Source organism: Nanorana parkeri, unplaced genomic scaffold, assembly GCF_000935625.1.
Source record: "Nanorana parkeri isolate BGI_ZX_2015 unplaced genomic scaffold, ASM93562v1 scaffold52, whole genome shotgun sequence".
In the NCBI taxonomy this organism is placed as follows: domain Eukaryota; kingdom Metazoa; phylum Chordata; class Amphibia; order Anura; family Dicroglossidae; genus Nanorana; species Nanorana parkeri.
In genome coordinates, this window is record NW_017306320.1 from 229,129 (window position 1) to 256,484 (window position 27,356).

Here is a 27,356-nt window from a genome sequence, read left to right on the forward strand (position 1 = left end):
CGTGTCATTGTGAATGCATGGGGACCCTAGGGTTGAATAAGATTCCCTGTTGTGACAATCCATTAAAGATGTTGTTGTAGCCCACAGCAGGAGGAATGAATATAGCCTTCCCCTGAAAGTAATGAAGCACTCGCAGGTCTTTCCTGGTGCAGCAGTAGTAAATGCGTGTTCAGCCACCTAGTGGGCTGTGCTACAGCTAAACTGACCCACAAGAAAGAAATTCTATTACTACTGCCCTAGATAGTCTTACAAATACTTAATTACCTTTGGTATACTATAAAGGTATCTGAAGGGTAAACAGATCTATATACAGTATACAGGTGAAACTCGAATAATTAGAATATCGTGCAAAAGTTCATTTATTTCACTAATGCAACTTAAAAGGTGAAACTAATATACGAGATAGACTCATTACATGCAAAGCAAGATAGTTCAAGCCGTGATTTGTAATAATTGTGATGATTATGGCTTACAGCTCATGAAAACCCCAAATCCACAATCTCAGAAAATTAGAATATTGTGAAAAGGTGCAATATTCTAGGCTCAAAGTGTCCCACTCTAATCAGCTAATTAAGCCATAAGACCTGCAAAGGGTTCCTGAGCCTTTAAATGGTCTCTCAGTCTGGTTCAGTAGGAATCACAATCATGGGAAAGACTGCTGACCTGACAGTTGTGCAGAAAACCATCATTGACACCCTCCGTAAGGAGGGAAAGCCTCAAAAAGGTAACTGCAAAAGAAGTTGGATGTTCCCAAAGTGCTGTATCAAAGCACATTAATAGAAAGTTATGTGGAAGGGAAAAGTGTGGAAGAAAAAGGTGCACAAGCAGCAGGGATGACCGCAGCCTGGAGAGGATTGTCAGGAAAAGGCCATTCAAAAGTGTTGGGGACTTTCACAAGGAGTGGACTGAGGCTGGAGTCAGTGCATCAAGAGCCACCACACACAGACGGATCCTGGACATGGGCTTCAAATGTCGTATTCCTCTTGTCAAGCCACTCCTGAACAACAAACAACGTCAGAAGCGTCTTACCTGGGCTAAAGAAAAACAGACCTGGTCTGTTGCTCAGTGGTCCAAAGTCCTCTTTTCTGATGAGAGCAAATTTTGCATCTCATTTGGAAACCAAGGACCCAGAGTATGGAGGAAGAATGGAGAGGCACACACTGCAAGATGCTTGAAGTCCAGTGTGAAGTTTCCACAGTCTGTGTTGATTTGGGGAGCCATGTCATCTGCTGGTGTTGGTCCACTGTGCTTCATTAAGTCCAGGGTCAACGCAGCCGTCTACCAGGAGATTTTGGAGCACTTCATGCTTCCTTCCGCAGACGAGCTCTATGGGGATGCTGACTTTATTTTCCAGCAGGACTTGACACCTGCCCACACTGACAAAAGCCCCAAAACCTGGTTTAATGACCGTGGGATTACTGTGCTTGATTGGCCAGCAAACTCGCCTGACCTGAACCCCATAGAGAATCGATGGGGCATTGCCAAGAGAAAGATGAGAGACATGAGACCGAACAATGCAGAAGAGCTGAAGGCCGCTATTGAAGCATCCTGGTCTTCCATAACACCTCAGCAGTGCCACAGGCTGATAGCTTCCATGCCACGCCGCATTGAGGCAGTAATTGCTGCAAAAGGGGCCCAAACCAAGTAATGAGTACATATGCATGCTTGTACTTTTCAGAGGTCCGATATTGTTCTATGTACAATCCTTGTTTTATTGATTGCATGTAATAATCTACTTTTTTGAGGTTGTGGAGATTGTGGATTTGGGGTTTTCATGAGCTGTAAATCATAATCATCACAATTATGACAAATCACGGCTTGAATTATCTTGCTTTGCATGTAATGAGTCTATCTCATATATTAGTTTCACCTTTTAAGTTGCATTAGTGAAATAAATGAACTTTTGCATGATATTCTAATTATTCGAGTTTCACCTGTATATCCAAGAAACTTTGCAAATCTAACCTTTTCCCCTCTCTTTCAGTCTCTTTAGAGCTTTTTAATGATAGCCAAACAGGTTAACCATTCATTTTTCTACCCGAGGGCTGATCTGCAGGCATCCTTAAACATAGCTGTACTTATTTAAAAATATGACCCCAGTATACCTTTAGCTCTTCACAGTCACCAGGCTTCTGCAGGAAGAACATTAACCAAGGACAAGTCAAGTTTCTTGAATTATTTTTGCATACAACAGTGGAAATACACTCCTTCTGCCTATTTTCTCCTACCCAGGTTTTCTGCTGTTTAAAATGGTGGTGTTAAAGTGAATAATAAAACCACCAAATGATAATAACAATATAACAGTATATATATATAAAGAAATATTTTGGAGGTCTAGAGAGAAAAATACAACCTTTTTTGACAGGAGTTACTCATTACTACACTTAAAGAATTAAAACTGGACAATTACCCGGAAAGGGTGCTTGAAATATAAAAATTGTAATCATATTGGAAGCCATAGCTCAACTACTGGCTCTCCTCTGTGCTGTTGATATCTTCTATCCAGGTATTATATTCAAATGCTTTATTTTATTAGATTAACAATTCTCTTTGATGAAATGCAAAGTTATTAGTGCAAAGCTTGTGCAATAGGGAATATTCCAATGATAACAAGGAATTATTCATCTGACATAGTCATAATGTTTTGTAAATTCATGTGCAACAGATCTCTTCTACAGATTATTTTAAGGGTTGTGCCACTTTTAAGATTGCCAGATGTTTAAGATTGCCAACATAATATTAAAATGTGTGTGTTTGGCCATTACGCATACATGAAAGTTTAAAGAAAAAAACTGCAGGCAGTCAAATGGTCATCCGTTTATGTATGTACTAAATTGTAATCCATTAAAAAGTAAGAGCATCAAAGGCAGCATTTCTCCATGACCTAAGGGGCAATCGAACAACTTTTGCTTGGAATAATTCACTCCACGGTTTACCATATCCCAACAGACTGCCCACATAACATGCATAAAAGAACAAAGCTTGTTACATAAAGACCAATTACTATTTAGAGATGAAAGTGGACCGGAACAGGTAGTCATGTTAACTCTTAAATTAAACCAGAGGAAGGCTTGAAGGAAACATTTTACCATGTCTATTTTTTGGCATGGTTTGATTATGGTTTACAATTAAATGGGGCGTGTTGCTCTACTCCTCTCTCTAGATCCATTTGTTAAAGGAGGCTCTGCTGAATAGTATAACTCTACCATCCATGCTTCTCTCCAACTGAACAGTAAGCTGTTCCTTTCCACCTGAGGACAGTGATGTGGTTTTGTTTTCCACTTGTTGGAACCATTTCTGGCTGTTGTATAGATAAGGGGGAATATGGGGGTCCGACTCCCCCAATTCTACCCCCCACGGAGCATCTGTCAGCAGTGCAGGAGCAGCTAATAAGATAGAATGGACAGGCATGTAGATCTGTATTCTTTAGGTTTTTTGCAATGAACTAAAGTAGGTTGCCTCAATCAAGTAGCTATCCAAGGCTTAGTCTGCTAAATCCTGGATAGGTACTCAAATGAGGCAGCCTACTTCCTGTGTCTCTCATTGCTCTTCATTGTTAGTGTGCAGCCAGACTGGGGTACAGATGAACATTGTAGCAGGACCTGGTAGGTAACAGTGGCCCTCAGGCTAGAAAGGGGGACAGCATTGCGGAGTGATGACAGGGTGTGCTGGTGGCAGCCACTGTAATCTCTTCTCTCACCCAAAAGTCCTTCATGGTCACCTGGCCGGCTCTAGCAACTTTCATTTGTCTCTTGTTGGGTACTGTGCTTGTGCTCTGCTGTGGGTGACATTACAGCTCACATTTTTGTTAGATGGGACAGTATTTTGTATGTGATCTATGTGCATCATGACTGGTATACCAAACATTCCACTATGGATCGTTCTAATAGGTTACTTTAACTGACCAGTGCACTCTGCACGCTGGGCTGTATATGACATACTCCTGACCACTACACTCTTTATGCTATATTGTACAACTGTTGCTAAGTAGTCACTGACAATGTTAATGAAATACTTCTCTAAGGTAGGTTGTGTGTAGAAAAACATATGTTTGGGAAGCGTTTCTTTCTTAAAAATGATTGTGCTAAGTGCTGTATCTGTGTGCAACAGCTAATTTTTTCCTCTAGGTAACCAAGGTTGAGCTCTTTGAGGAAAAAACATGATCTACATCCCCGATTTCTAACCCTTTGTTCAATAGCCATCATCCAGACTGGTTTAAAAGAAAAAATACACTTGATTAAGGATAGATGTACCTGAGAGTTTACATTTCCCTGAAATTTCAGGAAAGATCTAGATTTTTTTAGTGAAATGCTACTATTTCATTGATATGCAGTGGAGTCAATAGAGAAAGTGAAATTAAAGTTTTGCTTTAGTTAAAAATAAAGATAAACATTTTAGGAGATCGAGATAAAAAGTAGTATTGCTTTAAGGTGGATTTTAGGGATGTGATGGCTTCTCAGAATGAGCAAACACTAAAGGTTAATGAACTAAACTACTCTGAGTACGCCCCCCAATAAATTAATAAATTCTCTAAATAAAGAAACATTTTTAGATATTTGTTCAAGCAAATTTTGCCTGAATATGTCAGTAGGTGATATATAATATTTAATATGGGTGAAATTGAGTTCTTGCCATGGCAAGATTTCACTATAATCATGCTCATCCCTACTCTTTATGGAACTGTAACTGTTGATAGTCCTAAACATTTCATTATCTGGGATTCTACAAAAAGTAGCAATTTCTGCCAAGATGCACTCTAGAATTGTTATTAAGGTCACATTTGGATACTTGTTTTATACCTGGAGCATACAAACTAACACAGAATCCAGGAACCAATTAAGCCTACAAGCCAGAATTGCATTTAAGTCCTGGACAGCATATGTGTATAGAAATTGACATAAATTTCTCCAAAAAAAAACAGATATCTGTCAGTAGTAAGGGTTAAGGCTACCTGTTGTAAGGTACACACCAAACAACCTATTCGGTCTACTGAATATTGTAATATTTGCTAATTTTATGTACTAATTCTGCCTTGGATATTTTTTGTCATTGGTTTTCTGGTTAGCTCTATTATCTAACTTTCACTGTCATAGTTTTGGTGTCCTCATTCCACATCTCACATAAAAAGAGGTACAAGCTTTTGCAACAAACAATCTTTTGATACCATAATTAAACAGGTTAGCTGAAAGATCCATGTAGTAATAGTGAAGAGATAAACCAGTGCTGTAGTTCACAGGCTCATATGATAGACAGCTCATATGATAGTCAATAAATAGCAAATGTGTGTGTTGGGTTAAAAAACAAAGATCATCAGAGAATCTGATCAGCAAGCTAACTCCCTAAATACCTGTACAGCCAGTTGGCAACTGTGATTTGTAATGTGCACAGAGCCTATGACTTGCCAAAGATTGTTACATGTCTGCCACAACAGATACTATTACATATGGTGAGCCAGTTTGAGAAAACATGGAAGACCTGGTAAAAATAGTTTCTTCATAGAGGGAAGAGTGCTATGGCACTGGGAGTGATACAGGGAGCCTACATACGATTTAATAGCTCTTGTAATCTTTTTAGTACGTGACATAGTACGTAAGAACCCCCAACTGACTATTCTGTCACCGAACCTTCATTACGAAATCTCCTCCTTTGTTTCATTAGCTGACACCAGAGCCCAATCGTCTTAAATTTCCAGCAAACACTCGTAAACAGAGATGCCGTTTATTGCTTCTGAACATGAAAATCCACCAGAGATTCGGATACTTCATCATTTTAAATATCCATGAGAGCATGAAGTATTCCGATTATTTATTTACAATTTAGCAAATATACAGGGAATATCGTACACTTTTATAGAGTATACATAAAACAATCAAGATTATATAAATGATATAATACACTAACAGTTAGTAAACAGTTTAAACAATGCAGAACTGTAAAAAGCATCACAAAGTGCCTCTTTAGCGGCAGAGTTATTGGTGACAAAAATCACCAGCAAAATTACATAATATAGGTTTGTGTTATTGTTGTGTTTTACACATGAGCTCCAGACGTTTCTATTTGGAAGTTTAAAACTAAGTTGTGGTGATTACTATGGTTTAAATGAGGTGTGTCCACTTTTGGCTCTGATCACACAGACTGTGATGGGTAATGGTATCCTTAGCAAACACATCTTGATATCTTGTGGCAAGCAATTTATGAAGTAACAAAATCATGTGTGGATACAAAGAGATCAACGATTTGACTTACAAATAAACCTAATGCCACTTTAAAACTAATAAACCATCGGCATACAAGGAAAGAAAGCCCCTACCAGTGTAGGAAAGCACTTTGTTGTACCTTGAAGTGTGCCTTGGAAACCCAAATCCCAAGTTGCGTTATGATGCAAATACCAAAGAAGGAACTCTTGCTTGTTCCTCTGGTGCCTTTCTATTGGTCAGTGATGCCAGTAGGAAGGGGTGGTCCAAAGTTCCATTTGTAGGAAAAAAGGTCACTATTAATTGGGAGGTTCATGGGGGATCTGCAAGATGTGCCAAACTACCTCCCGGTGCCTGATTTCTGTGTATGCTGACAGTGTACTAGGATGTGACAGATTTACTTTAATTCCAAGTTCTGTGTTTGCCTATAGCTCCTCTTTAATATCCATATGCGTAGGTTTCTACCACCACCTTATCAGCTGTCCTATTAGAATGTGCAATATAAAAAAAGATATCTAACAATTACATAGGTTTAAAAAAAAAAAGTCCAAGCTTCTCGCTGCTAGCCCCCATTACCATATTTTTCTAGGAGAGAGCCTTTTAAATTCTGTCACTCGGCATGGGTATGTGCCGACAGGTTCTCCGATCCATAGCAGGTTGTCAAACGTAATACTCTATATCTGAAATTTTAAGCAGGAGTTTGAGCAGAAAATTCATATTCATCTTACAGTAAGTTGTCATTGTTTGAATAATACAGTGATGTGGGCTGTCAAAGTCTTTGTATTCCAAAAACTGTGCACACAGAATATTTCACGCGGTATTACATCAACTTAAGCATGCATAGATACCTTTGGGAATAAATCATTTCAGTTTCCTATATGTATAAAACAAATATAACAAGAAAATTATGTTTTCAAGTAGGACATGTAAACATGATGGATAAAACAACATGATCTTGACATATAGCACCTCTAGTGGCAGAGATCATTTATCATGTGCCGTTAAAGGCCCGTTCATCAAGAGTGAACCATAATGGAACGCAGGTTATCCTGTTGGGTTTTTTTCATCATATTTCATTTTTCTTTTCTTGCTAAATTATTAGTAGCAAATTGAAAAAAAAGGGAATTTTAGGGATAATCATACATTTTAACAGAAACAAAACTAACATGCCATTTTATATAAATGAACAGTACAGATTAATGCAGAGAAATATTACAGTCAAACAAATGCTTAAAAATGGTTTTCCTGTTATTTACAGACAAATGTAATTAAAGGAGATGCCCATCCCGTAATAAAGTGTATTTTATGACTGTCTGTATACTAATATGGAGGAGTCCACCACACACTTACTGTGCCAGGTCCTGATGCTGTCTCCTATTTTACTGGTGGTCTAATGTTTTGCCTTTCAGACATACTAATGCCCTGATACTCTCATTGCATCTGAATAAAGAGGAGGCTCCTGCTGGTGACTCTGCAGTTGAAATAGGAATTTTGGCTCTTAAGGGAAATGGAGCTGTATTAATTCAGTTTCTTTCACTGAATGTGGTTTTGACTACTCCCATGACTTGATAGTATTTTAAAAGCCTTAGTAAGAGGACCTATTTGTCTACTATATGCCGGAATCATTAATACAAACCTTTAATATAACCTATTTAATATGCAAATATGGACTTTAAAAACAGTTATCCACTTTTTATCCACTTTTTTCAAAATAACTTAGAAGCAGCCAGAATCAATTTATGCACCCCAGAAACAAGTCAAAAGCCAGTCAAACAAGAGTCTAAACTACCTCGAACTACCTTGAGTTGCTCCTACATGCAGCTATTACCTCTCTACCCCCACACTCAACTCCTGGCAGAAAAAGTATTCCAAAATAAGTATTCTATCACAGAAAAGAGATTTCATCAAACAAAATCATATATGGCCTCCACAGATCAACTCTCATCCGACTTTGGAATTGTCAAGCAGCAAGAAAAGTCTCTAAATTCTTAAAAAGTGGATAACTACTTGTAAAAATGTTTGTGTGGTAGTTTCAATGTCACTGTGCAGGTTTTGTGCAGATTTTAATGCATTTACAAATATATATATATATATATATATATATGAACATGTGAACTGAGTATCTGAGTGCAAATTCTTTTCTCCACACTGCTGACTTCCTGCTGGTAATCTTCACACGCATTCACACGCATCAAAACACATATTACTTGGTATCCCATTGTTTCCGTCATTAAAAAAAAGTTTTTTTGTTTTTTTTTACCTGTCGATATGCATCGAGGGGCCCATAGAAGTCAATAGGCGTACATTAAAATGCATGATACATAGATTTTCATGCACTGCCAAGACATGGTTACTCCGATCCGCTCCTGGCAACAGATCATGTGTCCTTGGGTTAGCTACATTTGGAAAATGATAGGCTCTACTCACTCCTTCCTAATTTGAGAAATTCCTCAATGAAAACATGCACAATGCATACAAACTCACATTAAAACTGCATGTAAAATGCATGAAAACACAAAAGCACATAGATGTGAAGCCTTAGGGTGAGGTTAAGCAGCAAATGTTAATAGCATTGATTTTTTTTCAAGCTGAAAATCAGACCGTGAACATTTCTAAATAAACTGGTGAAGATGGTATGTTTTCAGTGTGGAAGGGATTATGGTGAATGTACTCCGACAGCATAGCAGATACAAGATCGCTGGCATGAAAACTCTGATAGGGCTTTAACCTTCAGAGTCTGATGGAAAAAAATTAAGGGAAAATAGACCCCTAAAATGAATCCAAAATACTTAAAGGAAAAGTTCACCTTTAGGTAGACTGCTGTCTCCATGTACTTTAATATTAATTCTTAACTCTCCAAACCTTAAAAAGAAAACAACCAGAAGCTTCATAAAAATGAACTCCGGCCTAAGTCCAAATCCCTGATATTAGCCTAACCCAACCTCTGGATTTCTAAGTATTTTTATTTGAAGCTACAGCTGCTAGAACCAAAAGCTTGTAGTCTTGCATTAAATTCTCATGGCCGCAAAAGAAAGTATTGTAAAATGAGGATATGAAAGCAAGTGAATTTACACACTACATACCTAACCATGCCCACACTTTTACGATTAGCTACAACTTTAGGCAGAAGTTTAACTGCAGCAAGTAAGTTCCTTGCTTGTCATCCTTGTGACTTACCATAACTGTCATGATTTAAATCTAACTGGCTAGGGTAGAGAGAACACATAATTGTAAATTGAAAGCCATGTGCTTTCTACTTAAAAAAAAAACCTGTAGTCTTTGTTTAAAATGTTCTTCCAATACATTTATAAGGTGTCTTCCAGCTGACATAAAAACATACCCACAATAATAATAACACTACCCACAACCCTAGCCTCAACTTAACCCTGGGGTTAGAGAACTAACTCTAGCTATGTAACCCTAGCTTGGCCCTAACCATACTTCTGCGTGATCCTTTGTCCATGCTAGTGTTTAAGTGCGGTGTGTCTTATTTAGCATTGTGTAATGTTATTCTTCATTGTTGGTGGATAGCGCTGCATATTTTTGGGTTTTGGATCTATTTAGTGGTTCATTTGGTGGCCCATTAAAAAACATTTTCAGTTTACATTTTCTTGTGGCAGTATTAGCTCATCTCATGGTCTCGTTTCTTAGAAAGTGGACTAGAGGTAAAATCCACCTTTAAAAAAAAAAAAAGAATACCGTAAATGCATACATCTTTGTAAAGGAAAACATGTGCATTTATAATTTTTTGCATTGGAGCCAGTAAACTATTACAACTGCGATCAGTGGATTGAGGCTGCAGTATCATGCAAATTCTCTGTACACTGCAGAATGAATAGACTACAAGTGAGATGATGGGGGATTGGGGTGAGGGGGTGGATGGGGGTGCAATGTGACCATATTCTATGTTACACCCTGAAAATGGGTGTAACATGAAATATGGTCTAAAAGTTAAACTTAGCTTTTAAGACACTGCTCTGGTTTTCAGAAGCAATGGTTCAGGGTGTATGGTAATGGTTTCACTGTCTGTGCTCCATTTCCTTCACTTGCTGTCCCTCTCATACATGTGTCACTGTTTGCTGACAATCCTAAAAGGTTATATTTTCCCTCACTATCACTTGTAGAGACAGCAGTAAGCAGGACAAATAGAGGAGGTCAATCTCCCCAGAAAGGACACAGACAGCAATAAAAGCCTAACAAGGGCACTAACATTTCCTCAATGTATCCAAATACAAACAAAAAGAGTTTCAGCTATACATATACTTAAGATTTCAAAGAACACAGCAGCTTGTTTTTAATAAATAGTTTCTCGAGCGTGTTATAGAAACTTACAAGTGCCTCCAAAACACGACCTGTCACAAAACAAATACCTTTGAAATTCATCAAGCTTATTCATTCTTCTTAAACTTGACTTCCATCTTCAGGCTTCAGGATTGTATGAAACTATTTTTAAATGATTCAATAAGCTACACAGCACTGGCAAAAATGAAGTACCTTATGGCAGTGAATCAGAACTCATATTTCATTGATTTGACCGTAGCAAGATGAAATGCGATTGCTTGTTGTTTTGGCACAGCATCACTGGTCTTCGCATTGCCTTACTAAAAAGTCCCCATTGCTTTACCTTTCTTCCACCTTTTGTCATATGCAACAAGACTATAGCTTTGCCAGTACACCTAAGAAGTATTCTAGCACAAATCTAGTATACATGTGATCAGTTTGCTAGGAACTGGTGATTTCTTTGAGGCATTACCTAGGCAATTTCCTGGATTTATGACACTGTATGAAGATAACTCATTTGGATTGATGCGCACCAAGTACAGTCTGGGAATATTAATTTTAAGGCCATGTTTCAAGAGATTTTAAAGGAGAAATTATTAGGGTCTATAGTCCTAAATTGCCTTGGCTCTCCTCAATAAATGTCAGTGGCACAAGTAGGAATTAAAGGTTAGAGTGAGAATGCTGGGTTACTCTTTGGTGAGGAGATGCTGTTATATTGTCATTAAGGTCAGAAAACATATACAGGTGAAACTCGAATAATTAGAATATCGTGCAAAAGTAATTGCAGTAAGTGCTTTTCAGAGGTCCGATATTGTTCTATGTACAATCCTTGTTTTATTGATTGCATGTAATAATCTACTTTTTTGAGGTTGTGGATTTGGGGTTCTTGGGGTTTTCATGAGCTGTAAGCCATAATCATCACAATTATGACAAATCACGGCTTGAACTATCTTGCTTTGCATGTAATAAGTCTATCTCATATATTAGTTTCACCTTTTAAGTTGCATTAGTGAAATAAATGAACTTTGCACGATATTCTAATTATTCGAGTTTCACCTGTATATTAATAAGTAAATTAATGATTTAGATTGTTGCAGTGTGATATTCACAAGCAAACTGGGGCCATGTTTTGAGCACTGACTAGAGCACCATGCTGTTTTAATTGCCACTTCTAGGCTGAGATATTTCTACTGAAAATTGGAGTTATTTTTTTTTTCAATTGCCTATGTAATTAAAGTAATCCACATGCATTCTGGTCTGAAAAATAGTGTCCTTTCCACATTGTTTTCCTTCATACTCATCTTCTTATTACTGGGAGTATGGTCCAACACTCTAAGCTGCTCAGTTATCCATCTAAGCAACATACTAGTATTACATACCTCTACTCATTTGTCCCAGATATTAACAACTATTAGGCATAAGTTGACCACTGCATATGATTTTTTTTATGGTGGCACAATCACACCTCCCAGACAATGTGGTTAGAATTCTGTTTTAAAGAACATTTAAAGGCTCTCTGGTAAACAACAGCTTGGCTATAACATGTCAGTTATTGTATTTTAGCATTGAGATACCTATGTATCGCGATTTTCTTCCAAGAGCAGAACTGCTAGTATATTTTATGAGTTTTGCAGCAGGAAGACACTGATAAGTAGCCCCTCCCCAACGAGAATTAGGCACTGTGTGAATGTACCTCAAGCTTTTTTAGACTGAAGGCAAGTGAGGCAAAATGTGGTAATTACTGAACTAATTGAATACATTTCTAGTGCAGATATTTAGACAGCTCTATTAGCCAAAAGTGAGGTTATGTGCATTCATAATATGACATGTTCTTCTATGTCCTACCTTATACAGTACGTCAATCTAAAATACAGATTCTTTCTATGACTGTATCATGGAATGACAAGTTGTGTAACTTCCTGACATCCATAACCATTTTTACATTGCAATGACCTCATAAAATAATAAAGTAAACATTTCCATGACTTAAAGTTTAAGTTACACAGCTATTGCCACCATTTACTAAGTCATGTCCCTAATATTGGGGAAAATACTGTAGCCTATTAAATAAGAAGGACAATACATAAGGATACTGGTGCTCAGTTATAATGCTTGCTTTTGTGTAGTGCACCATGATGTAGAATTCCACCAGATTTCTTGCCAAAAACCTTGATTCCACAAGCAAACTGGTGGCAGTCGATTATCTTCTGCTTTGAGTTCATCAGTGAGAGCTTCGGCGGTCTCATTTTATACAGTGTCTAATTCAAACTTTTGTTTTCAAGCACAGTCTGTTCCTGAGTCTACTGGTTGGAGTACCAGTGACCTTCAGTAGTCTTTGCTATCTCCATAGTCATTGCTCAACACAATGAGCATTTGTTCCTCACAGTTCTTTCGCAGGTCTCTATTCAGTTCTGTCCAGTTTAATGCATGAGGTTTAGGCTCATTGTAGCGGCAGGCAAGGTAGCGCAATGAAGAACGTCTCAGGCTTATACGTGGTTCTCCCAAAAGATAGCTGCACCGAGGGCTCAAGGCATCCAGCTGAGATAATACTAAGCCAGCTTTCCTAAAAAGATGGAAAAACCAGGATGAAAAAGATGATCACTTCCTTATGTGTATTCTTACATTGGTTTTATCTATTCTATTTGAAATGACGAGATATGAAAACATTTTATTCACCAAAAGAAAGCAATGAAAATGTTCAATGTGCTCCTGAGAAAAGTTTTCATAACTGACACCAGGTAATAATATGAATTCCTCACTCCTCCATCTTCTTAGTAAAAGAAAGGTACAAACTAGCAAAAGCTAAACACAAGCTGCCTTTGCTGGCCTCCTTCTCAAAATGCTAGTTGCTTCTGGTTCAGTGTTTTCTGATTAACTAAACAAGTATGTTGCAAGTCAGAAATTCTGATCTGTATACTTTTTCTTGATTTTCGTGACTTAGAATGTATTAAACCAACTGGATTGGAACCACAACCAGGAGACTAGTATTTTTAGAAGCAAAGCTCAGCAATAGCAACTAAAATATTTTGATCATAGCTGGTCTCCAACAACACTTTTGAGTATTTTGATGTAAACAGTGCACATAACATTCACACACTGTGCAGTACATGTCATGTACGAAGCTATTCTGTTCCATTATAATATCAGAGATACTTTTGAAATGCCCTGACCTCAGAAAGAAGGCCACAAATAAAAACAAAACTGAGAAAATGTGAGAATTCTGAGATGTATTTTAGAAATCTTGACTGTGGAAAAGGTCTGCTAAGCTCAGTGCCACCCCATTCACTACTGGTCAGTAAGGCTGCCTATCTCAGTGATTAGCTAATAGAGATGCACAGGAGGGGGACCAGCTGAACTTCCCAAATGAAGCTGAGGTTTGCATAATAAAGACTGCTAAGGCTATGTGAGTTATTGTATATTTCATATAAATTAGTATGGTAAAAATAATCATGGTAAACTAAAAATAATCATTGACTTGTTTGTGCTTTACTCTGGCCAATTTTCAGCTGTCTAAACCTACTACAGCTTATCATATCTATTATAAATTTCTACTCAAACCCTGGAAACCCTGATTTGGAAAAAAACTCTCAAGCTCTTTGACATTGAAAAATCAACATTAGCTTATTCCTTGTGCTCTTCTGCTGTTCAGTTTTGTTGAGATGACGGTCACCAGATCCAGGATCTCATGTCTATGGGTAGATACAGAAACTGTCAGCCAACTGCTGTCATGGAAAATGAGTAAGTGGACAACACTAGAAGTGTACTCCCTCCAATTTTTCTGCACTCTTCTCTTCCCTCTCTTGTCACATAAACTTGTATGCTTACAGAGCCAAGTTTCCAAACTTTACAGAGTTCTCTGCAGATTTCTGAATACAGTTTGGCTTGAGAGAAGTTAGATTGTGCCTGCATATCTAATTACCCTATAAAGTCTGTGGCCTGCTTAAGTTCATTAGGAAAGCAAACAATATTTTGAAAAGTGAAACTCTGGGGTTGATTTACTAACCTTATAAACACGCCACAAACAAGTATACACCTCTGTAGTGTGTTCCCTCCCAGCATGATCTATTGGTGGAATCTAGACACCTTTGTAGTGTGTACACACCCAGCAGGTAAGTTGTGCAAAGCCCTGCATGAATAGCAAGGTGATGTTGTGTAAATTAGCTCTACATTGTGTTGCTTGCGTTGATGAATGCAGGAATGTAAATGCATGAGCTAACCATTTTTGTCTAAACTGGGAAGCAGCATTATATATGCATCATGTGCATGATTTTTCCATATATGGCATTAGTGGAAATATGATTTTAGAGACCATTTGGTTGATAAATACGTTTTGCTGTGTAAAAATCATACGCACCTAGTGCGTGCTTGTGTTTAGGTTAGTAAATCACCCCCTCTGTGTCTATGTAGCTGCATGGCCCATACAAATCTCCTTTCTCTACATTGTGCTAAATTGTATGTGCTGCTGAAGGCTCAGCTACACGAAAGGTCAGGGCTGGTGTTAGGGGCCCAGCCATGTGCAGCCTCTTCGACAGTGGGGCCTGGGCCCAGCAGGGGCTGCCTGTGGGTGAAACCAGTGCAAAGAAAACTCTGCTGGAATGACCTTGTTGGAGCACCGGCAGAAGTAACCACAAGGGAGGGGGTAGGGCCACCTGCTGGATGCATTGTAGTAGAGAGGAGAAGAACGGAATGTGGCAAGATGGATCTCCCAGAATTCAGCTTGTATGTATTATGGCCTCTGAGCACAGCTCTCCTGCACCCCTAGTCTCATTTACCTTGTACTTCCACCGCTCCTCATGTGGCCCCTGAGCATAGTCACCTTCATGCCTCTACACATTCCCTGAGCACACCCCTGTGGCTCTCATTCACCTCATGCCTTCCTTGGCCTACTCTGGCCCCTGGGAAGATTTAATGTGGGGTATTTTAGTGGAGGTTGTTGGTCAGGTCCTCATGAACCCCCTTCCTTGCTGTGACTCAAGGCATTAGCTGACCTGGTGGCCCCTTCCTCATTCTGGTTACCTACAGACTCCATCTGTGGCCCCAGTTACAGCTCCTCCAGTCTGGAGGCCCCTCACTGTAAAAATTACACTCAGGTGACTAATTAAACCTTTCCTTCGGTGGCCCCTGGCGGGTATAAGCTTTGATAATTGAGCCTATTGTCTGCAAACACCACCTGGCCTACTGATCTCAAGGAAAGAGTAAACCCCCAAAAATGTCAGAGACACAGATATTTGTAAACATATACAATGGAGGTGTCTACAGATGATAGCAATCAGTCCATGCACAATCTGGCCACCATTTAAATGAAATAATTAATCATTGTACAAACACACATGTTGACATCTTATATATTTGTATGTTTGTGGTTATGGAGGGGTCTGCAGGAGTGCGGCAGAAACCAGCCAGTAACAGGGAAAATCAGAAGTCATTGGCCAGTAAAATCCATCTTAGCAAATCCATTCTTCTCCTGAGCAGGCATTAGGTTAAGTGACAGAAGAACATTCCCTCATCTGACTGTACACAGCTGGATCTAAAGAATGATCTCTAATGTATATAGGCAGACTTGTGCTTGTACTGCCCTTTAGGTTTGAACACAAATCATTCTAAAGAATTACTCTTTAGTGTTTGGATCTTTCAGCCACCCTTTCATGTTTATAGGCACCGAAACTACAAAGACGTTAAACAACACAATTCTACTTAAATATGCATAAACAGCATGCAATAATAACAAGGGGTACCTTGGACCAAGCTCATCCTCACACCGCCAAGTGAACTCCCCAAAGCTCTGAAAGTGCTGGTTGTAGTGAAAACGTACTCTGTGCAGGCTGGGGGAGCCAAGTTCCAGCAGTGTGTTGTATGCCGTCTGTTGTTCTTTACCGCTGGTATAGCCGTTGAAAAGGTTGTAGATTTTATCAGCAACCTCTGTGGGAAAGTAAAGTTATCAGCTAAGAAAGTATATTACACATTGCATTCTTAATGACCCATGCTTCTCAACTCATCTCCATCTTCATTATGACCACAAAAGAGTCTACAGTGACTTAAGTCATCTCTTAATACTTGCTGCCTTTCCCAAACTCATTATTTTTTTTAACAGCAGAAATTAAAAGTTCAAAAGAAGATATAGAGGAGAGGCACTGAAACAAAACAATAACCCATTCTAAACATTCTCTATCATCTTTAACAGTTTATTAACTTCAGTCTTAATTATATTTAATTGGTTGCCAAAGCAGCTAAACTGCAGGAATCGCTGTAACAAATACCACTGAATATACAAAATATAGCAGTTAAGGTCATGCAACTGGAGGAAGAACATTCAAGCAATTTATAACATTTAATTAATTAGAATTGCCAAGCAATCCGCTTGCAGTTACTAGAACAATTTCAGGCATTCGGGGATTTCATGAGGCAGAAACATATCTGGGATAAGTAATCAAGCTTGTCTTTTTTCAAAGGCCCCTTGCATGATAAGTTGCTGAATATGAATCAGCCATTGGGGGCTCATTACACAATCAGTAGCTGGAAGCTTACCATTGAGACCCAGGAGTCCTATGGATTACGCTTCCTGCAGCTATGGAACCTAGTGCGGCACAGATTATACAACTCTTCCATGATAGTACAGGAAAACTTTTAGACAGGGAAATGATAAACATTTCCCTGTCTAAAGCTTTACCTCTGCTACCTCTGCTACTTTTTACAGTGACTGCTCAATAATTTATTTCTGTGATAGAAGAAGGCCTTTTCAACTGTCATGGCAAACCTATCATTTTTAAAATCAAAATCGACTCAGGTGGAAAATATCATCTTGACTTCCTTGCTAAACTATTTAGGTAATGGAATTGCCCATCTCTACATGACATAGGGGCATGCTACAGCAAAGTTAGCAATGGCTAACAAAAGCTCAGCTCACAGACAAGGTCTATTTCTATCAACCAGATATTTTTTTTGTTCAAATAAGTTGTCAATGAGATTATTCTATTCTAAAAGGAGGCTTACACCAATAGCTACATTGGCAATATAACCCCATACCAATGTAATTTCAGAACAGAACCTTTACTTTGTAAAAAATAGGGTCCCTGCGCCTTAAACAGGTACATACATGTGGATGAATAAAATAAAGATTAGTAGCTGTGTGAATAGGCATGCCTCAAAAAACACGGCATCCTATTGTCCGGCGGCTCTGCTGCTGTAAAAATAAAAAACTAAAAAAAAAATCCCCAGGGCGCTCTGGGAGCCCCCGCTCCCGGCCGTAGGATCGGCTGAAGCTACGGCCAGATCCTTCGGCAGCTTCGTGAATAGACCCCTATATTTTTTATTTATATAAATCCCCCTTCCCCCCTCAATGAATAGTAAGACGACTAAGATTGAATAACAAACATATTTTAAACCAAATAGATCTCAATGAGCTCGTCATTTGAAAAGTAGATCTCCAGACGAAAAATAGTGGGCGCCCCTGAAGTAGACCATCTATGAGCACTGGCTGGTGTATCAAGAAGAAGGGGCCCACAAATAATCTGTGTTGCTGTGCCTTAAAAAAAATGTGCAGGTGGGAGGAGATAAATTTCCCAGTCTGAGTTTATAGCAAATTGTGTAGTGGAGGAAACTTAATTCAAAAACTTTTTTGGAAGAAACCTGAACTCAAAAAGTGAAGGTTTGCTATGTTATAGGGAGTACATACACGTGTTATTTGTGCTTAAGCAGTTACCTGAAAGATTTATCTATTGTTTTGAATTAGTTTAAAAGAATGGCAGCACATTTTCAGCATCTAGGTACGCCTGTGCATTTAGCCTCGTAGCTGTATAACTGTAGTGTACTAGGCTCACCAGATTTCAAGTGAGATTACGTGATATCACTCCTGCGCTGCTCTCTGTTCTTCCTTGCTGGAGAGCAAGCTGTACTTGTGGACCTGCAGTATAAGGATCTCCCTGCTTCTTTAAACATTCTGTGAATCTATGCCTTCTCCATCTTTCCGGCTGCTTCTTGAGTATTCCTCCACCAGTCATCAAATCATCAGTAATGAGGGGGGAAGCTCTAACATGAGAATGCAAAGCCCTGCCAATACCAAGATGACTGCCTTCACACATAGACAGTGAAGAACAAGGCATAGTAAGTCAGTAATGGGGAAAAGACCAGCTGCAGGGAGCCCAAATGCAATACTGGTTATTAGTGCTTTGCCCTTTTTTTGTGAACAGCTTCCACAGTTTTCACAGTTCAGGTCCTCTTTAACTTAAGATGATAATCAGATGTTTTAATGTATTTTTTACAAATGTGAATGGGGTATAGTTTTTATTTTTTTTTTTGAAATTTTAGAGGGGGGGGGGGGTGCTTAACTGATTTTAATAATTTTTTTATAATTTGGACACTGAGAACTGAGAACGCGGATGTTAATCTAATTTTAGTCCTTTAGACGGAAACATAAAAATCACCGTCAGTTTTGGGTAGAGGGGTTTGACATTTCTTTTGTAACAAATGATCAGTGTCCCAAGATTCCAAATTGTTATTAAACACAGAGGCTGGAAAACCCCTTTAAACCTTTCCATACATGATCTATGCAGAAGAATGCACTCACATCAGTCCCAGATGCTGAAGTTACATTTGCGCATCAATCTTCTCTTTCAATTCTGACATTTGTGTATTTTTTTAGATGCATTTTAGATGTTTTCTCTCTGAACATCTACTACCTATTAATTTATTTACAAGCCAGAGCACTTTGTAATGAAATATGTAGAAGTTGATGGGTGGCTTAGCTTCATCCTTAGTACAAAATCTCAACTTCTACTCAGTATGCCATACCATGAACCTGGACCCACTGTGAGGACAATTGTGGAATCATAAACAAGAAGAAGAGTACAGACTTTAATGCAATCCTCTGCATAAGTGTACAAGAAAGCATTACAGCCATGTCCCCAGGTATAGTGTTGACCTTCTATCTCTGGGAGGAGAAATGTGTATAATACAGTGTTCTCTGCATTAATAATACATAGATCAGGGAAAAAATAAGTGCACACAGAAAACAGGAACACATGAGAGTCTGAAAAGTCATACAGAAGCCTTAGAAGCTGGAAGCATTGTTTATATGCAAATTATGTTTTTGTGTATGTGTAAATTCATTAGACATGTGCGATTCGTTTAGTTACGAATCGAAATTCGTACGAATTTCCTGAAATTCGTAAATTCGGAAGCATCCGAAATCCGAATTGCAGTTTCCGAATTATATCCGAAATACGAAATTTCGTTAACGAATTCCGGATCTGAATTTCGTTGAAACGGGAACTAATATTACCCCTGTAAATGAGGTTGAACAACATGACAAGATTTTTTTTTATCCGAAATACGAAATTCGGATCCGCTGCTGCTGAGGGTTGCATTACAATACAGGCAGGAAATACGAAATTCTGTTAACGTATTTTCGTTCCGTTACGAACATTCGTTATGATGAAGTTAAAAAGCAAAATACCTTTGTTAATATTGGAGTTGGTGCCTTGATGGTAGTTTTTTTTTTTATCCGAAATTCGGATCTGAAATAAGTTAAGGGAATTTCGTATTTCGTTTGGTTGACCAATCAGAGGTTTTTTGTTCTGCTGCTGAGGATTGCATTACAATACAGGCAGAAAATACGAAATTCCGTTAACGTATTTTCGTTCCGTTACGAACATTCGTTATGATGAAGTTCAAAAGCAAAAATACCTTTGTTAATATATTGGAGTTGATGGTAGTTTTTTTTTTAATACGAAATACGAAATTTGGATCCGAAATCCGTTAACGGAATTTCGTATTTCAGATTAAAAAAAAAAAACTACCATCGACTCCAATATTAACAAAGGTATTTTTGCTTTTTAACTTCATCATAACAAATGTTCGTAAAGTTACGAAAATGTGACGAAACTAACGAAAATTCGTATTTCATACGAATCCGAATTGAGTTTTGGACACGAATTACGAAATACAAAATAACGGATATTCCGAAACGAAACAAATTTTCTGACGGCTCACAAGTCTAAAATTCATCAGGATCACCATATTATGACAGAGGTGTCAGAAAAGATGTTATAATGAACATGCCACTGTATTAATGATAAGAATATAACTATTACCTTGTGACTTTACATCATCCACCTCTGGACAGGGCATTCGGACAGTGACATGGCTTGGTTCTGACCGTCGTCCAGTATTATCCACTCCCCATAGTGTGAACCTGGTCAGGTCATGCAACAACAAATAATTATGTTGACTCTGACAGAGAGCATCCTGCAAAATGTATTATGTCATGAAACAAGATGGGTTAAGGGGGAACTTTAAAGCTTCCTATATTGGAAGCTGTAAATTATATTACCAAGTACAGTTTAAATTGAGTAGGCCTGAGGCAGGGTACAGAGCTTATCATACTTTGGCCAAAATAAGACCTCAACTTGAATAGATATTATGAAAGATGATCAAATGGAAGCGGTATGAAAAGATTAATTTACCAAACCGGGGGTTATTAACAAGCCCTTCAGTCCCAAGGCAACAGTATGTCACCCGTTAAATAATACAGGGACTATTAATAGCAAAATCTATTAACCTTTTTTCCCCACAATGCTCTATAATAATTCACTTCACTGATTTCCTTTATTAATGTTAAAGATGGGCAATTTAAATGAAAATTGAATTGAAGCATTTTAACTGGCAGAGTTTGACTCCATTATTGGCTTGATTATAAAAACAGAGGACAGGTGGCAGAGGGAGAGGACAGAGCTTACGTGTAGGAAGTGTCGGACTCCAGGCAGCGGACCACAATGGATATCACTGAAGAATGTTTGTCAGGTACTTGGGCTGGCATCACACATGGAGATTTGGCTCCTGAGATGATGTCTTCAACAAAACTCAGCACGTTTTCTGAGTACCAAAAAAGAGGAGGAAAACGATGGAGTATTCTAGTTTACATAAAGTTATACAATCCTCTCTTAAAACTCTTAAAGGAAACTAGAGTGTATTTTCAGTATTCATGAATTTAGAGTTATTACTGTAACATTTACCTAACTAATTAAGTAATTTGTGACATGGCTTTTAATTGTTAATTTGCTTGCTGTTCCATAATCTGGTTATTGCATTTAAAGAAGAACTCAGGGCAGAAGAAAATGTAACCCTTGCAGTGGGGCTACCCATGAGTAAGATATGCTCACCCGAACCTCGATTCCGCAGCCTCTCTCCCCCCTCCGCTCCAGCGATGTAATGTTTATGACGTTCTATACAGTGTATTGGACGTGATGACTCACAGGTTCTTAAATGGCTGGAGCGAAAGGGGGAGAGAGGGGTGGGCCAGGGACAGTAAGGCTGGGGAGGAAAGTGATAGATGATAATGCACAGTCTTTCAGCCAAGAACTAAGATGGGCTTTATCTGACTTGCTGCAGCCTCTAATGCACATTGTGAGAAGATCAAAGTGTTTAGAGGAATCAGAGTAAATAATTTCATTACAGGAGAGGAGCCTGTACATCTGCAAAACTGAAGGGAAGTCTTAGGCTTTAATATCATTCAGACGTTAGCAGCATCACATAGAATGACTAATACAAGAACATTTACACAATGATCTCTATGAATGGATATAAGATACATATATCCTGCAAAAGTTGCTAGTATAAGGAAGAAGAATAAGGCATGGAGTAAATAAACCTGACCCATGCAATTAAACCTTTGGAGAATTGAAAATTATTTTCAATTAAAAAATTTAACAAACACCCCACAGTGCTGAACCTCCCGCATACATTATCTTTTAGTTCATTGACAGTAAAGGCTTTTATTCCCAGCAGGACTACAATGACTGCAATTTTCAAGCAATGGTGACATGTATACAGATAACGTCCTAGTTAAAGTGTATGTAAACTCTAACAACGAACTTCTCTTATTTGCTCCCTTTTGGTCTGTCAAATATACCATTGAGAATATCTCTTCTTACCCCTAATTCTTTTTCTCCTTTCTTCCTTTACTTTCCTTTCTTCTACTATTCTTTGGTTAAGACATGCTAAGAATCAATGGCTGGACAGACATGGGACTCCATAAACAGTACATTGCTATTCCAGATACAGTATTACTTGCCTAGTTTATTAGAATTAATAAAGAGAAGGGAAACAACCATGGATTACAGTAAGGCACACATTACAGTATTGGTTTATGTTAAAAAATCTGAGAGTTTAATGTCACTTTAATCCTGCCAAAAATCTTGTGAGCTGATGACTTCCTGTGCTCCCTGCCTCTGCTGACTGCTATCAATAATAATGCTACACAGCTCTCTGTGGACTTCAGAATACCTCCTCTTGTTTTGGAGAAGATAGGGAAAGGTGTTCTGTGGTCCTAGTTGCTTTTCTGTAGATACAGGTAAAGTGGAGTAAAGGTTAAAAAATGTTGATTGGTTGATTTTCAATGGATGCCTCTTCTTCCAAGCTTCTCTTACCATTCAGTAATTTTTTATACTGAATGTGCACAGACCCAGCATGCCAAGTGGAAGTAACTTTGCACATGTGCGGCAATTATGTCATCAGAGCCCGGCCAATCAAGCGTCCCAAGAAGAGGACCGAGCTCAAGATGGAAGCGCCAGAGAGGGAGAAGTGTATCGCCAGAGGGGATTGGTTGCCAGCTAAGTCTGCCATAATGTGCTAATTTACAGTCTATACACCCACATTATGACGAAAAGCTCCTGGGGAGCCATTTTTTCCCTTAGCTTTACTTCCACTTTAATGTTGTCACCTTAGCACAGGAATTGTGTTACTGGCAGGATCAGCAGGTGAATAATAAAGAAAAGAAAGCTTGAACAAGGAAAATGAATGCAGCCACCACATCTGAAGACTGATGAGCTACAATATATTACATTTTTGTTTTTGGGTCAAGGCTTTCAGTTGTCTGTAAATATTAAAGAACAGAGAATGTACCATTCTATAGGAGATTACCTGTTTCCATTTTGGAATGGTCGAGTTTGTCAGCATTTTTCTCCTGGCTGATGATGTAGTCCACTATTCTTGCTCCAATCGGAGACTCTAAATGCTGCCACTCCAGCACCAGGAGGGAACTGCTGGGTTCCTGCAGCATAGAAAGGTGAATCCTGAGAAGAAGGGAAAGAAAGACTTGAATCTTGGCTGAGTGAATAAGAAGCAATGATTCTCTGCTAGCAAAAGATGACATTGACCAAACTTGACAAGCAGCACTGTTATGTAGTATGTTCAACAAAACATGTACACTTATTCTCAATGGCTTGAGGCTAAATCACTGGATCACAAGTAGTGGAAAGCAGGATGACTATGTGACCCAGGAGACAGTTAGACTGTACGGCCCATGGCGCTTGAGTACTAGAACAATGAAAATTGGCAAAGGCGGCAGAGGAAGCCATTAATGCCCCATATAGTACATTTATCCTGCTGTAGGTTATTATGATTTGGTGTTGTTAAAAAAAAAATTGACATTGTATAGGTGAGTTACATTATAGCTTTTTGGCTTTTGTTTGACAGTATATTTCTTTATTGACAGTTTACAGCATTGAAATGGCTCTGTCTCTAAATGAGGCAAGCCACTGTTGAAATCAAATGTGTAAACTACCAGCACCAATTATAAAGGGTACATTTTTTAGGATGCAATGATCCAATATACTATAGCTGACAGTATTCAGACACACATTATAAATTAATGGAATTGGCTATTTAAGCCATATCTATTGTTTACTTAGGCATATTGAAATGCGTTGAGAAGGTTGTTCTCCCCTTTAGCACCAGGACTTATACTGATGGATTCACAATTTGGAATTTCTGTGCATCCAGTGATATAGCACAGTGGTGATGTAGGGGGCTTACCACATAGAGAATAATTTCATTTTGTACCTTTCTAACTGGTCTTCAAGGCCTTGTGTATGCTCAGAGGGTTTTTTTTTTTTTTATACGTTTTATCAATTATTTTGTGATTACTAAAAGATTCTATTGGACTTATTGTGGTTAAGAGTATGACCTTGTTAGCACCTGGAAAGCTTGTTGTTTATTCAAAGGCGATTGATACCTATATAAAGAAAACCTAAACAGTTTCATATATTTACACTAGCTAATAGTACATATTAATTGAATACTGAAATACATGTTAAACAGCAGTAAACACCACTTGATGCCAGAGGACTACATGCTGTAAATAAAGTTCAATAGCGAAAATTCTGATACACTAGTGGACTAATTCATGATAAATATGGAGGTGTTGCCACAACAGTCATTTAGTACCCATGGTTTATTTTCCCATTACAGCTCGAAGAATGAAAACTAATGTGTGATCTTTGCCCTATTCTTTAATTTATCAGCTACTCTGCTGTATGGTCTATTCCACAACACAAAGATAGTGTAGTATAGTGGTAGATAGATAGTGATAGAACGTAGTATTAATAATTCATATCTAGATCAGGTTGAGAAGCTTAACTTCCTAAAAATGCAAAAAAAAAACAAAACAAAAACTTTTCTTAGTCACTATTTGAAATTCTTTGTAATGATGTTGCAATCTCTTTGGGGGAGAAACCTTGTTCTGATTATATTCTAATGTATGAATATTGAGTAACTTGGCACTTTTGTTTTGTTATTTAAATTGACAGTTCTCCATAAGCTGTAAAACAATGGACTCCATACTTCCACCTTATAATTTGCACTGCTGGAAAATGTATTCGCCATAATTATTGGCTTTTCATTACATAACCGTCTGATCTCTGGGAGCTGGTAATAGAATACTGCACAACCCAAATCCCTAGGAGTACATACAAGGCAGCTTTACAGCACACAAAACACGAAGATGGAACATGCAGACACACACAGCTTACAAAAGAGGTTTGCCAGGCTGTGATCCATAACTTAATAAAAAGAAAGATTATTGCTCATATCCCACAAAGCTCGGAGATGTGTGACACAGAACATGAGACAGAGGTCTGTAGAAACATAACTATCAATAAAACATGGTTTATTGCATCATATAAAAGATGAGACAGCTGCAAACAATGATCTGTTAGAGAGATGAGAGCTGCGATATGATGTGACCCTGAGGGAACAGAGGATGACAGTGATATCAGGGAGCAGGTGAAGGGACAGGAAACAGCAATAGGCATATTTATATAATTAGGAAGATAAAACAGAATTGGGTACATTGTGTTCAGGAAATGAGCACTTTTGTCCTTTTTACTGTGAATCTATGATGCAACATTCAAGGCAACTAAAATATAATTTTCTGGCAGGATCATCATGGGTGCTGCATCATTTGGGCCTGTAGGAAATTAGAGCAGCTTCTGTGCCTACAGTCCTGCCATGAACCAATCCTAAATATATAGTGAGCGTGCTTGTTGCCAACACCCCAGCTGCTTACACTTTTCTGAACATCCATATCTGTCTAGAGCAGCCTTTATTTAGCCCAAAGGAACCCTTGAAATAATTTAGAGGTCTTGGGGAACCTCCCAGCTAAACAAATATTATATCTACAGGTCATAAAGCATTAACATGATCAGTAAGATTTATAAGGATTTAGATAGAAGAATTAAAGATAGCATAACTAGAGGGTTTGATCCACGTGGATTATCTTACAACAATCCCCTGCTCTACAAGACAATAATAATTATATTAAACAAATAATGGCCAGAGGAAGACTGTGAAAAAATTAGTATATTCTTACACTATTGTTAGTGGAAAAGTGTCCCCTTACATTGGTGGTCAGTGGGGGAAAGCTGCACTGATTGCCAGTCTAGAAGTGACCCCTTACATTTAATTTTAGTGGGAAACTGCCCCCTTGTTTAAGAAAGCTTGCTCTAGAGGATGTCAACTTAATGTTCATACCATCTGAAAATACAGTCAGCAACAATGTTTGGGTAGGTGGTGTCAAAATAATATCCACATGAATGATAGTTCCCATGGTTTCCCAGTAGAACATTGCCCAAAGCATCACACTGCCTCTGCCAGCTTGCCTTTTCCCCATAGTGCATCCTTGTGCCCTCTCTTTCTCAGGTAAACGACACACAGGCACCACGCTATCCACATGATGTAAAAGAAAATGTGATTCATCAGACCAGGACACCTTCTTCCATTGCTCCGTGGCCCAGTTCTGATGCTCATCCATTGTAGGTGCTTTTGGTGGTGGACACAGGTCAGCAAGGGCACCCTGAGCGGTCTGTTGCTTCGTATCCCCATATGTAACATACTGTTCAGACACCTTTCTATCAGAACCAGCATTAACTATGTAACTTTTTAGCAATTTGAGTTACAGTAGCTCTTTAATGGAATCATGGTGCACGGGCTAGCCTTTGTACCCTACATGCATCAGTGAGCCTTGGCCACCCATGACCCTGTCACCGGTTCATTGGTTTTCCTTCCTTGGACCACTTTTGGTAGGTTCTGACCACTGCAGACTGGGAACATCCCACAAGAGCTGCAGTTTTGGAGTTGCCCTGACCCAGTTGTCTAGCCCTTCCAATTTGGCCCTTGTCAAAGTCGCTCAAATCCTTACACTTGCCCATTTTTTCTTTTTTTCGACACATCAACTTCAGGCACAAAATGTTCACTTGCTGCGTTATATATTCCACCCACTTCCTAGGGGCACTGTAACCAGATAATCAATGATATTCACTTCACCTCTCAGTGGTGGTCATAATGTTATGCCTGATCGGTGTAAACAACTGTAACACGTATACTTTCCCATGATCTGTCAGTTCAGTGACTAGCTCAATATGCTGTGATATGTAGGCGACAGCAAGTCACATTTAATTTGGCAAAGAACAATAAGGCATATGTCTTAATATCAGACAGAAGAACTGTCTTTGTTAGCCGTAACAGCCAATCAGTATTTTCTTCTCATTTTCAAACTACTTAGAAAAAGGATCAGGCAGTTTATCTTTCAAAAATGTTCATAGATGATGA

General features: G+C 38.5%; 1 protein-coding gene across 1 annotated transcript in view; it reads right to left on the reverse strand.

Moving 5' to 3' along the window:
• Positions 1 to 12,523: 12,523 nt before the first annotated feature.
• Positions 12,524 to 27,356, reverse strand: part of ASTN1 (astrotactin 1) — a 436,540-nt gene continuing 421,707 nt past the window's right edge. The window contains exons 20-24 of the mRNA XM_018575081.1: positions 23,391 to 23,542; positions 21,209 to 21,344; positions 20,564 to 20,664; positions 16,211 to 16,394; positions 12,524 to 13,038 (exon numbers count right to left, since the gene is read on the reverse strand). Of these exons, the coding sequence (XP_018430583.1) occupies positions 12,801 to 13,038; positions 16,211 to 16,394; positions 20,564 to 20,664; positions 21,209 to 21,344; positions 23,391 to 23,542 (811 nt within the window). The 3' untranslated portion in view covers positions 12,524 to 12,800. The remainder of the gene's footprint in view (positions 13,039 to 16,210; positions 16,395 to 20,563; positions 20,665 to 21,208; positions 21,345 to 23,390; positions 23,543 to 27,356) is intronic.